Source organism: Triticum aestivum, chromosome 5B (assembly GCF_018294505.1).
Source record: "Triticum aestivum cultivar Chinese Spring chromosome 5B, IWGSC CS RefSeq v2.1, whole genome shotgun sequence".
In the NCBI taxonomy this organism is placed as follows: Eukaryota; Viridiplantae; Streptophyta; class Magnoliopsida; order Poales; family Poaceae; genus Triticum; species Triticum aestivum.
In genome coordinates, this window is record NC_057807.1 from 118,197,694 (window position 1) to 118,211,616 (window position 13,923).

General features: G+C 43.6%; 2 protein-coding genes across 2 annotated transcripts; both read right to left on the reverse strand.

The window, feature by feature from the left end:
• Positions 1–1,020: 1,020 nt before the first annotated feature.
• LOC123110721 (uncharacterized) lies at positions 1,021–9,997 on the reverse strand. Its single transcript, XM_044531311.1, has 9 exons — positions 9,761–9,997; positions 8,703–8,793; positions 7,359–8,563; positions 5,654–6,497; positions 4,732–5,223; positions 4,328–4,608; positions 3,870–3,965; positions 3,633–3,758; positions 1,021–3,255 (listed from the first exon to the last, which is right to left on the reverse strand). Exons 1-9 carry the CDS (start codon positions 9,908–9,910, stop codon positions 1,525–1,527), a joined length of 5,016 nt encoding a protein of 1,671 aa, XP_044387246.1. The 5' UTR covers positions 9,911–9,997; the 3' UTR covers positions 1,021–1,524.
• Positions 9,998–10,735: 738 nt separating this feature from the next.
• LOC123110722 (membrane magnesium transporter) lies at positions 10,736–13,517 on the reverse strand. Its single transcript, XM_044531312.1, has 4 exons — positions 13,273–13,517; positions 12,888–12,940; positions 12,432–12,532; positions 10,736–11,085 (listed from the first exon to the last, which is right to left on the reverse strand). Exons 1-4 carry the CDS (start codon positions 13,343–13,345, stop codon positions 10,992–10,994), a joined length of 321 nt encoding a protein of 106 aa, XP_044387247.1. The 5' UTR covers positions 13,346–13,517; the 3' UTR covers positions 10,736–10,991.
• Positions 13,518–13,923: the final 406 nt, after the last annotated feature.

Below are 13,923 nucleotides of genomic sequence, written 5' to 3' on the forward strand. Positions count from 1 at the left end.
ATTACCGATCCCTAATTTTTCCCTCTCTAGGATATGTTGGTAATTAGCTGTTAGGGTAGATTTGTCCTTTCTTGTGATGTTATAATTGTAATGATTCATAGCATCAATTTCAAGCCCCATATCAGAACTGTACGTCATTGTTTGGACGCAGCCGCCCCAGCAGCCCGGCTGCCCTTCGCTAGGTCTCGTTGTTCCTTGACGCAGCCGCCCCCCGGGCTGCCCATCGCTAGACTCATTCTTCCTTGGACGCAGCCGCCTAGATTTATCTAGACATGGATGTATTTAACATTAAAATGTGTTTAGACTGCCAGCAACTTGACCTCCGGTCGCCGCCCTAAGATTTTCGACGGCCGGCCCAAGATCATCGACGGCGCGTAGCTGAGCTAGTCTCTATGTTGGATCCCTAAAATCTTAGTGGACTAGTCAGTTGTTACGGTCAAATTTGAAATGGTCACCACGGGAACGCACAAAGTTAGTGCATGATATAGCACAAGAAAGAAATTACGGAATTACTTATGGACAACACTTTCCAGCCAAACTTTGGACGATGGGAGGATTCAACGGTGATGTTCACTTTTAGACTAGGCATGGATGGCTTGATGTGCTGCATCGTCTAGAAATCGTCCAGAATGCATCGGCTGTGTAGCAGCGTTCAAGAAATTAGAGAGCTAAGTTGGTGCATGATGTGCACGGCTCTGACCGTGCACCAAGTGGTTGCACAAGACGAAGTCACCAGCGTATACAGGTTTAATGGCCGTTCAACAAAGCGCTTCGACGCACTCAACCTTTTCTCATCTTTTTCATTTGTTTATTTGTTACTCCCTTCGTAAAGAAATATAAGAGCGTTTAGATCAACACTACTTGGGAGCAGGTAGTTAAACATGACAAGTAGCGGAACATACTCTACGGGAGCGGAGGGACTCCAAACAGGCTAAATATAAGGCATGATCTCTTTTCAAATCGCAGGTCATGATGAGTAAAACAGATCACAGAATAGGTCTGCGAATAAAAAGCACACGGTAGCGATAAACAAAAATTCTCATTCATATCCATCGACGATGGCGATTTAAAACAACAGTTACGGGTCATACACGTCAACAGCGGAAACCAAGACTAAAACTGAAAGACAAAGAAATCTGCCTTCAACATCGTTCTCAAGTCGGCCAAAAAGAAACGCCCCTCTGTGTAGGGTGGTAAGCAAGCCAGTAAGCCATGGCATATATGTATAGTGTGTGTGTGTGTGCCTGGTATCCTTCACCATCAACCTGCCAACCGGATCTGGTCTCATCGCCATGAACTGCCTGCCCAAACAAAAAGAAAACAACTCCATCGTCATCATCACCACCAACATCATCTCCATATATGCCATGTCCCTTGCAGTAAACAGACAACACTAGCTACAGCCTCCACCTGGTTGTCAATCCCACCACCGATTCCATGTATCTACGTCACTTCCAGTAAGCACAACACTAAACTACAGCTTCCACCTGGATAATTCCACAGCTTCAGATCAAAGGGGCAAAACTAGGGTGGCATTACATTCAGCTCGATGCCTCGTTGCCTAGCGGCTTCTGTGATGCTATCCGTGTTGCTTCCACTGGCCTTGCAGGCAGTCAAGTAAGCATGCCACAGCTTGAATGAGAAGGGGTACACTGATGTTGCCTGCTGGTGAAACCGCTTCACCGTCTCAGCAGCCTGCAGTTCCTCCAGGAGATTGGCACCTTCTATCCATACTGATTCTGGTGCGACGGGTACAGCACGGAAAATGGCATTGATCAGAACAGAACTTGCCCAGAACCTGGTGCCCATCGAGGTAGGGTCAGCACCCTTGTAATGTTTAACCACAAATGCGCCAACTGCCAGAGCTAGGCGGTAGTTTGCAGGAAGAACCTCCATAACTGATTCAACAAAATCCACAAGGTATTTTACTCCGCCTATTTTTTCTGGAAGGAGGGACTGGCCATAGCACACCTCAAGGGTTGAGTTTATCACTGAAGAATCTGCAGAAGCTGGACCTATAGTGTCATCTATCAACTGCCTAAGCTTATGCTTCTTAACATTTTGGATAAACCTCCGAGACAGCAGTTCCTTCACAGGTAAGTTCCGAAGGTCTGCAAGATAACCACTGATCAGATTTAAGGTAGCTCGAGCTTGAGTGTCTGTACAAGATGGTCTCTCTAGCATGTTAATTGCAGCATGCTCCCTTAAACAGTGCTCATAGCTCTCCCCTCGGGCCAACTTCAATGCTTTGTTCACAGCAACTTGTGCTTCCTGTAGGTTGTTCTCTAGCATCCTGTACAGTGAGAGGTTTAACAACCAATAGACCTGATCTTCAGATGCAGATGGACCAGAACAAACTTCTTGTGGTTGTTCGGACACTTCATTACCAACTTCCTTGCATGCTTCAAACCAGCGAGCCAGAATCTTCTCAGCTAACTCAATATTATCTGCCAAAGCATGCTCAGCATATTGATTCCACAGACACTGAACTCCTTGCACCTCTTTAGGCCAATCCATGAGCAACTCATCAAACCCTTTCAGACCAGGACATGTACCATACTTTTGACATATCCGAGCTGCGAAAAGAAGAATATTGGGGCACATTGGGTACTCCTTCATATACTTCATCAGCATATCAACAGAAGATTGCAAGCCTTCAAGAGCAGCTAAACAACTAATGTGGTTAACAGCGAGGAATTGTGACAATTTCAGGTAAGACAGATCTCCATTTTTAACAGTCTCATTAATATCTAGAGACATCTTATCAGCAACATGTTTCAATAGTTCTGTAACCTGACGTCTGTTATCTACCCTAAGTTCAATAGGATGCCATACTAACATGTGAGGTATATCTTTTGGAAATTCTATCTGATCGCATATTTCCTCTGGAAGCTTCCTATAAATTGAGATGTACAGGCATGAAATCCAAAATATGCATCTGTCAGACACAGTCAAGCAAGATATGGCATCCGAAAGTAACTTCTCGCCAGAGCAGTCAGCGGTTGCAGCAGGTAGAATCCCATATATCCTAGAAATAGCCTTATCTACATTTCCAGACATGCACAGGAAGTAAATCATCTGTAAGAAAATATCTAGGATGAAGGCACTCCTATCTTTCAATTCATTGTCAGTATCAGCTGGCATTTGGCAGAGCATACTCAGAGCATCGTTATAAGCATCCAATCGGTCATCAAAGCGCAACCTACTATTAATATACATAAGCCATAATTCATAGGAGTAAACATTGTGTTGCACCTAAAAGGAAAAACACATAATATTAGGTACCGGATGATACGAAACTGAAGCAAACATGCACAGATTGGATGTAAATATGGACTCAATGCCTAATATACCATAACAAATTTTGATTTGGTCAACACAAGAACTTGTGTTTTTGTCACACGAGAGGGCCCAATGAACCTAGTATAAATGGCTTTAGTTACAGATAGAATAAAAAATGGTTCAAAAGAAACAACAAACTAGTTTTGCACCTCTAAGGTGAACCACCCGTGTAGATAAAATAGAAATGCAACCTAGCCAATACTAACAGGCACCTGTAGCTCATGGATCCTACTATGATAATTTTGTCTCGTGTAACGAATTTAAATGGCAAAGGTTGAGAAACAGTGTACCGCATGGGAAAACATGTCATCTTTCCCAAGACCTTCATCCTTTTGATAGTAAATATGAAGATAAAACACCCACAGAATGACTGTGCTTGGATCAGCCTCAATGGAACGTGCTAGAAGTAAAAGAGCCTGTAGAATGCATGTTCGAGATTAGAGCTAAGCTGAATAACTGAAAGTCAATAAATCGAACCATTTAGAATGTGTAACATGTCCCTAAGCAGTAAGCAATACAAAGATCACCTTGAGCCTGTCAGGTTTGTTTACTTTCCCACAATATAAACCAAGTGCAGCCTCTAAGAAAAGCTCAACATCAACAGATCCCTGTACAATCTTATTCTACAGAACAAAAGGTTAAATAAAACTAATCAAAATATAAGCAGATCAGAAAGCAATGAACTAGTAAATGGAAGTGTGGAACTAAAAATGTTAAAACATTAAATATGAAAAAGAAATGCATGTGAATAGATTAAATATCGTCAATAACAAGTTGAATTGTTATTTTTTTGTCCACTAGGAGCATAAAAGCATTCCAACTGTAAACTTTTTGAGCTAATTCCAGATATTCTGTATGGAAATGAGAACAGGCAAAGCAGCACACTCGTAAGAATAAGAACAGTGTGGAGAACCAGATACTGATATATATGCCACTTCCGCTGATGTGATGATAATGGTGAACAACAGATTCTACTGGCACCCACCTTCCTACCATCCAGCATTCGCAAATTTGATAGCTGTCTGTTCCTATCAAAATCTGCAATCGAACCATCACCAGCTTGTAAGAATGGTGCATCTGATGGAAGAACTCTCTGAACTGACAAAGGTAAAGGAAAGGAAGCGCAAAACCCCCTTTGCCAATATTGCCATATACTGCTAGCCAGCACCGACTGCATTAAGTTCAGATCGGCTCTAATAAGATTTGAACCAACACGATATGTTGGCACTGGCAGAATATGCTGAAACAGATCATAAGGACTCCGACCTACATATATTAGTTCCAGGTATCAATGACAAACCTTCACCAAGCACAATGCATATGGAAGGCAAACAGATATACATTAAAATTAAGTGATTAACAGGATATACTGGTTGCACATAAAACAACCTGAAACAGAGGACATGGCATGTTTTGTGTGATTTGACTTTCTCCAAGCATGATTCTCAATATGCTGCCATTGACACTCTTCGTCATTGCACTTTCCTCGGAGCTCAAACATGCAGAAGGGCCAGAAGGGATCAATCCCACTGTGCACCATGTCCTTATCCTTTGTAGCTGTTGAGACCATCTTCAAATTCTCTTCAACACGGTCTTGTATCATATACTGTCCACTTACCGTTGCATCAGATGCTACATTACTGGTTATAGAATCATTTTTACAGAAGCCATGGACTACCCACTTGATGTGTTTAGCAGCATTTAGTGGCGCTGAAGAAGGAAAAATGAGAGAATTCACACTCGATGGCGCGCATAATTCTCCAAGAGAGGAAATATTGTCCTCAGGATCACAGTTGCCCATGGAAAGAGCATTACTAGAATTAGATAGTCCAGACATCTTTTCAACACAATCAGCGCCATCATTTGCAAGTTCCGCTGTGCCTACACAATGAAGTACCAAACATGAATTCAACAATCATTCATGAATACATGCAGTCCAGAGAAAGGTATGACATCTTTAGTGGGTGTACAAGAACATGTCCGGCGGTTAGTTCTTTCAATTCTCATGCATAAATGCTGCGCCAAAAGAACAAGTCTTACTCAACAACACAACAAAGAAAATGGCAAAATCCTTTAGAGCTCATTCTTATTAAGAGTACTAAAGCATATTTATACCATGTGGGTACTTTAATAACCTGATTGCCTGACCATTATCTAGTTGATCAATTAACTTAACAACAAATGTCCGCAAGGTATATCTAGCAAATTGACAACGTTTCACCGCATATGCAGGTCATCATTAAATGGAGAGCATATGGCAACCATAGATTATACGAATACAAATGACTTGGGTAAGTTAAGAAATGTGAACCTTCAGGATTTGTCATAATCCCATCAGCATCCTGTAACTGAAGTTCAACATTTGCAGGTTGTTTGCCTTGTTCCGTTACTTCTACATGTTCTTCAGTGACTTCTCCAGAGTTATTCAGATGTGGATTCCTTGCAAATTTTTGCACCAATTTGGACCTCAAATTAGCTTCTAAAAGTTCATAGTCCTGACCGTTATCACCAGAAGGCTCTCTGTTTTCCTCCAGATATGCATGTATAGTTTCCTCATTCTCCAGATTTGAAGTGCATTCTGATCTAGCCCGCTTAGAAGAGAACAGGAGATCCTCTTCCCTGTAATGTGAAGGTTCACTGTTATCATGGACAGTACTCGCAAATTTCGGATCAGCAATGCCAGCAGCAAGCTCATCACAATGGCGTGAGCGTGCCTCGTGCTTATCCACCGGCTGTTGAGGAGGTTCATCTTGGTATGGACTGCTAGACCTACCACCACGGATCTTGGGCATCTGAAGATCTGCATGGAACTGAGAGTTGAGTAGTGACGGCATTACAAAGCCACGTCCAGCATTCTGAATATTTGAACACTGCGCCAAAGAAGAATTCTCTGCAATCAAACCATGGACTTGTGCAGAGCAAACTTCTCTTTTTCCACGAAGAATGGCACATCTTTCATTGGCCTCAATTAAAGCTTTCTGTGCTTTGCGATATGCTCTGAGAGCTTCTCTTTCTTCAACTTCACATTTTTGCCTATGCTCCTGAGCAACCTCCAACTCCCTGTCTTGGAGTTCCTCCATCTCAAGCAGAGAGAGCAATGTTGTGTTCTGGCCTCTTATACCCACCTGGCCACTCCGGTTTAAGAGATCAGCATTCTGACAAAATAAGAAGCCCACATTGACAAGTTACTCTTCTGTTTGGTTGCCATATATAGATTACAGTTGTCATCATAGGCAATATTATTAAACAAAAATAAACTTAAAAGGCATTTCCAGACAATTGCAGAACAAATTATAGCAGCTGAAACTGCAATGCATCGACCATCGAATTTCAGTGACCGAAGCTTCTAGAGAAATTCAGAGAAAGTATTTTGATTTATATCTGCACCTTGCAGACATCAGGTTTAAGCAAGGGCGACAGAAAAACATTAGCTAACCCTTTTTACAAAGCATTTACCAAAGTTCATCAATTGACTAGATGTATGCCCAACAAAGCAACGAAAAACAACCAGTATTCATGAAGGAGCGACAAGTGAGCAAAAAGATATGTACCATACAGATTAGCATTTTCCTCACTGAGATACAAATCTAGTCAAATTTTCTTATGAACGAAACCTTAATAAAAAGGATATAAATATCACCTAAAACTTAAGCTATCGTTACTAGGTTAAGGGAAAAGGTGTCAACCAGCAAACTACAACGGGTTCCAAACTTCATGGTAAGCAAAAGAATTAAGCTGGTGATGGATCAGGGTTCCCTTGATTATTCGGAAGTGTAGTCTCTCAGTGTCAATGTATCTATTCTCATGTATCACATTATACAATGGTAGTGTTTTGAAAATAGAGGAATCATTAACTCCAGCTTTCCCACTTTCTAATGGAGGGCATGTGAAATACCTGATGACTGACTTTGGAACTAGTAGTAAATGGAACCAAACTCTTTTAGTATATTCGGAAGTACAACATAAACGAAATAGGAATAGAATAATTAGTAAGAAGATGGTAATGCTGAACCAACCTCCATTCCAGGCTGCAAGTGTAGCCTTTCATTTGACACAGTTGAAGTATCAACAGGCTTTACTTGTTGCCAATCCTGGGTAGAAAAAATATGGTCCTTGACATGAATAGATGACCTGTCTACATTGGCCCCTGCTGGTACAGAAGTAACGGGAACCAAAGCACTGATATCTTCAGCCATAGGTTGCTCGCTAGTAAATGGTGGCCCTGCAAGCTTGCTATGACATTCAACCATGGCATGGTTGCCACCATCTTGTAGAACCATGTGGTGACTTTTTGATGACAGAAGGTTCTTAGCGGTACCACCAATATGCATTTGATCTGAGGATTCTGTTGTGATGGCATGTTCTGTCTCATTACCTTTACAGTTCATGGTGATTCCATTTTCAATGTGATCCCTTCTTTCAGAAGATTGTACATTATCATTTCCCAATGAACTTCCAGGTGTTACCAGTGTTACCAAATCACCTCCTACTTGGTTATCGAAGCACTGCTGATTGGGCTTCAGCCTCTTAACTGGTCTGCCATCATGTCCAAATGGACCGTCAAGGTGAGCATGCCGACCACTGTTGGAAGCTTCAAAGCCTATCTTCTCCAAAGGTGGCCTTGTCTGATCAGTGGAGCAGTCAGCTTCCTTCACAAAACCAGGTGATATCGGTCTTTTCTGAACTTTCAACTCATTTTCTCTAGCAGCAATTTTGTGGCGCAAACTTTCCAACTTATCATCTGCTGACTTTACTCCCATACCAGTTCCATCCTTCCGGGAAGACTTCAGAGGTGTAACTTGACAAATAGGTGGCTCTCTTCTAGAAAAGGTAGCACCTGAGCCCCTACCTGCCGCCGAGTTTCTGAGTGTGTGTGGATTAGCAGACCATTTCGTGGATCCTATGTTTGCAGCACGGATCTTTTGTTGGGGTGCTTCCTCTCTCATAAGTCTAGTTTGCATACTCATCCCAGGTTTATGTGTAACTTGTGTGCTGGCTTTGCTACCTTTACCTCCAGCTTGCTTTGACATTCCAGAGTCGGTCTCAATATCATCATCAGAGAAACTTATCACCAAGTTATCACTTGGCACAGGTTTCAACCAAGCAAGATTACGACTGGTGCCAAGTTTGAATTGCCCTTGATTCCCCCTCAAGGTCTTCTTATAACTTGGAGCAACTGTTTTCTGTGGAAGAACATTTGAGAGACTCAAACTACTACCTCCTGGTAAATCAAGGCAAACAGTGGGATAAGTTTAAGAAAGCATCCTTTCAGCAAAGGAAATCACAGGACAATTGAAGAACGCAACAAAGGAACTAGATGAGCGATACAAAGAAGAGCAAATAACTGCAATAGATTTTACCTTTACCAGGGAAAGTTGCCGACGTCACTTGAGCAGCAGCCTGCACATATTTCCCAGCATTGGATAGAGCTAACAGCTGAGATTGCAGAGCCTGCTCACAGCATTTGAACAAATAAGCTAAGCTATAAATGTCTGCCGCAAAGCTCCATGAGATGGTGATAAATGCGCGAGCAGCACAAAGTATGCTACATAGGAAAGGCAATTAATACGCAAATACGTACATAGGTAGACCCGAGAAACTCATAAGAGCCAAAGCATCGTCAATTTATAGTACCATCCTGCCCAAATCTAACTCAACCAATTGGCAATAGCGACAGAGCATGCAACTCACACAGATTATTGCTCTTATACAGCTTCAATTATAGCAATATCCTGCCCAAATATAACTCACCGAGTTGGCAATAGTGACAGAACACACAACTCACACCGGTTATTGCTCTTATACAGCTTCAATTATGTACCGGAACTTCCTAAACCGTAACAGCAGAGGCGATGTCGCTAGCGATGTGATGCATAACTGGTACTAATCATTTGTACGTACAGCTTCAATTAAATAGCAGTAGATCTTAGGACGGCTACAACCATAACCCCAAAGGGGTATCACATCATGCTCGTGTCAATAATCATTAATCATTTGTACGTACAGCTTCACTTAAGTAGCAGTTGAACTTAGGACAGCTCCAACCATAACCCCCAGAGGCGTACCAAATCATGCTCGTGTCAAAACCCTACCCCCTTGTTCCAACAGCCAAGTGATGAGGTCGTGAGCAGCATCTATCTCACCCCCAAAGCCCTACTGCTAGATCTCAGCGGCCTTGATTACGACCGCACGCAGCAGTCCGCACATCCATCAATACAGGCCGATCGTACAGAAGAGAACGTCTCGGCTACTCAATCCACAAGTCAAACCCTACGGAAGGTTAGTCAAAGGCGAGCTACTAGGGCGCAGCTGCTGCTGATAGTGCTACAACTGCTTCGCCGCGACTCCACCGAGCACCGCGAACAGCTAGATCCAAGAGAGGGAGTAAGACGGGCAGCGACGGGGACGCGGGTCTCACCTCGTCGTCGGAGGGGCCGGAGGAGACCTCGCCCTCCTCGCGCACCCTGGCCGCGACCCTCGCGACGGCAGCGGCCGGCGCCGGGGGAGGGGGAGGGGAGGGCGACGCGGAGCTAGGGTTCGGCGCGGCGGCGGGGCGCGGGCCCGACATGGGAGGGGGCGGAGGGGCTTAGCGGGTGCGGGTTTTGGGAGGCGGTTTCCGCCGTCCTCGCCTCGTCTTTGTAGGGAGCCAGTCGAACGCGAGAGAGATAGAGAGAGCTGGGGTGGAGGCGGAGAGACTGCGCTGTGGGCCCCCTTTGGCGAGGGCGGGACAGCGAGACGTGATCGACGCGGAATCTGCCAACGTGGAGAGCATTTTGCTTTTGGCCCTTTGCTTGGCTGTGAAGGCCGTCTGATTTGACACGGAACCTTCGTCCCCGCCTCTCTCGTCTTCTGGAGAGACGGGAAGGATTCATGACCGTCGGATTTCTGGATGGGCGGTCTGATTTGATCGTCACGATCAAATAAATCATCTTTAGCGACATTTGGGGCTTGTTGCGTTTGATCATCACGGCAAGTAATGATCAAAACATGGTAATGACAAAACTGGTACGTAATCCATATGTCATTGGAACCACAAATAGAAAGAACGAAATGACAAGTCTAGCCAAAGTTTTTGCTTGCACGTGATTTACTCCAGATTGGTAAAGAAAATGCATTCAATCGCAAGTGAGGGAAGTGCCAATTATGCCATGCCACCAAAAATAGAAAGCACGACATGGCGAAAAAACTGGTATTGAAAGTTCAAAAAATTGTCAATGAAGAATACAATTTTCAGTCACAAACAGAACGGTGACCAAAAAAAAATACAATTTTCAGTCACAGACAGAACGCATTCTATGAGCAATGAAATATTTTGGCAAGGATTTTAGGGCAACAAGCTACACATGGCACTCATGGATGATAAATTTTGCAAACGCTCCAGTGTGGAAAGAAATGAATATAATATGGATGGATGCTTTAATGATGAAGTGATGATTCAGATATAAACTTGCACTAGATCAGGTCCCTCGAGCTAACCACCTCAAAATATATAGACAGGTGTCCGTGTCACAAATTCTAGAGTTACAGCATAAACAAGTTATGGCCAAGAAAAAACTTTCCCCCTCTTAAGACATGGGTGACACAAGAATAACTGGATGGATCCTCCTCTTGGGCAAAAGGTTACATAACAAGAAAGGAACAGAATTTGATCATATCTTCAACTTCAAGTCTGCGTCTGAAGGCAGCGCCCTTCCACGGTGGTTGAAGATCATGAAATCCAGGTTTGCTGGGAGCGATACGATCCTGTGGCAATAGGTCGATTAGAGACAGGAGGAAATGGGTAGCAGAGTTCCTCCCTAGGCAGTGTGCATTCAAAACATAAGGAAAGCTGCTACGCAGGCTCAACAGTTCATGATGGTAACATAATATGAGTGCAACAGTGACCATGGAGTGTCTTCACAAAGCATTAAATAGGAAAGCCATATCAGGAAAATTCAAAGGAAATACTTTTATTTCCTGACAAACCATCCACATAATTGGGAGGTAAGGTGACTTTCAGGCATACTATGGCAAATTCAGCAACATGTGGTAGGCTCAACAGTTCATTGATAACATAATATGACTGCAACGGTGACCTTAGTCTTCACAAAGCATTAAATAGGAAAGCCATATCAGGAAAATTCAAAAGAAATATTTTTATTTCTTGACAAACCATCCACATATATGGGAGGTAAGGTGACTTCAGGCATACCATGGCAAATTCAGCAATATGTGACAACAAAAGCCCATAAAACGAACTATCAGGGATTATTTGGCGCTGCAAACATGCCCAAATAACACCATAAACATTTCAGGCGTAGAAAAATATCAACAGAAAATAGGTTTAAAAACAGTTCCATGGTTTTTCTATTCCTTATTAGATTATATCTTCAACCTAGTACCAAACTCAAATATGAAAAATAACACTCTTATGCTCTATCCAAGCGAATGTAAGGTACTCGTTCAAAGGTCCGACATAGCTCAGAAACGAGAGTGCCCTCTTCAATTCAAGCTAACAAGTGACGTCACTGCATCTAATTCATAGGTGCTTACACAATCGAGAATCAAGAGTCTATGCATCATATGATCCCATGTCTGACTTGTGAATGACTAACATTTATGTCTGCCTGAATATGTGCGGTTTCAGATATTAAGCATCATGCAGCCTTTGTTAGTATTTCTACTGCGCACTAATGCATAACATGGTGTGCTGTTGTGTGCATGTAATTGTGTATCTCCTTTCAAGTATTCCATCTCTCTTTCAGCCGTACTATACGCTCGTTTGACAAAAGCATGTTATTGGGGATGTTTAAAATACACATGATCTTGTAACAGGTTGCCCTGGAAGAACATAACAGTTAACTCCATGACATTTTACAAGGAAAACAACTCATCATGCAAAGCTGTAAAGGTATGTGGCCACATTTCCTGTAAATCCATTTCGTAAGTTCCTGTTTCATAATTTGTCAAACACGAAGTATAGAAGGAAACTACAGCTGAGTTTCTAAGCTTACTTAACCTCTGTATCCAATCTACGACTATACGTCATGATCCCAAACAAAAACTCAAGATTAGTTAACAAGGAGCTCCAAATAGTGAAATAGGCTTACCTATTCTCCTCGGAATGGGGGAGCACCGAAAGGAATTTTGCTGGAACAGAGACACCTGCCCACATGCATAAGGCCAGCCCCAGGAGCAGCTGCACCATCACCTGCACAACAAAAAGCACAGGTTATGCAACGTAAACAACAGCCTGAAACTGAGGTATAAGTTTCCACAATTTTCTGAGAATAACATGCCCGAATTATTAGTGCTATAATAAACGGCCTTTTTACGTAGAATTACATTAAATCACAAGCAGCCACCACAGAAATTTTCTATTGGGTACTTTGTTACTACTGTACAAATCATGGTTAAACCTACATACTTACGAGCTTAACACGTTGCGCAAAACTACGCCCCCCAAGCTACCCAGATATGTAGTACTTAGAAAGCAAGACTACGCAGCAGAACATATGTGTTACATGGCAAGATAAAGGGTTTCCAGAGGGAGGGAGTGCACGTACATCCATTGGCGGCCGCGAGAACTCCTCTTCCGTGATCTTCAGCACCGCACGATCTGCAGCAACAACAACCACACACAATCAGATCCTGGAACCTAACGACCAACCCCAGCAGCAACCTCCATCGTACAATTCGAGCTCTGTCATGATTCTGAAAAGCTCAGCTGTCCCAAATCTAGACGGGATCAGCACACAGGTCAATTCAAGTCGCGACCTAGATCTAAACCCTAGCGGTAAAACCAACAACGGGGCAGCTCGAGAACCAGGCTCGGTCGGCCGAGGATCTGAGCGCGCGGCGCCGGGAATCGGAAACCCTCTCCGGAGTTTTGCGCCACCCGCCAGTCACAAAATCGAAAATCACGCGTAAGGAGTAGGAGCGCGGTGTTACATTGGATGGTGGCGTAGGCGGCGTGGGCGAGGAGGGCGCCGCCGAGGACGCCGATGACGTAGCCTATCCCCATGGCGAGGCTAGGCGAGGCGAGCTGCTTCTCCGGCCGCCCTCCTTCCTTTGCGCTTCCGCTGAGGCTGCTGCTTCCCCGATCTCGATTCTCGAATCCGGCTGCTCGATCCGATGCAAGCTGACAGACAGGTGGGGCAGGGGACGGCAGGGCATGGTTGTGCGGCGAGAAACCAGATCCTTGTGACCTCCTCGGAGCTGACACGACGGCCCCACATGTCGGTCGCTGTAACTTTTTCTGTGGGATTTTTTCATGGATTTAAGTTAGGATTTGCTATCCGGAAATTGCTTTTTTTAGCAGTAAACCAAGCTTTATTGAATGGTAACAAGGTTTACACGGATAATTAGGGGTCATGAGGAGCCCCTAGTCAAACATGGCGACCAATATCTAAAGAACTAGCAAATTTAGCTAAACTGTGAGCTTCCCAATTGAATGCTCGACCCTCGAAAATAAAATCACATATACCAAACTCCATTGCCCGCATTGCAATCTCCTTCACAATGGAAGAATGCCGCCCTTCTGTACCTTTTTCAATATCTGAAACCACCGTCTTTGAATCACTCGCAACAACGATTCATTTT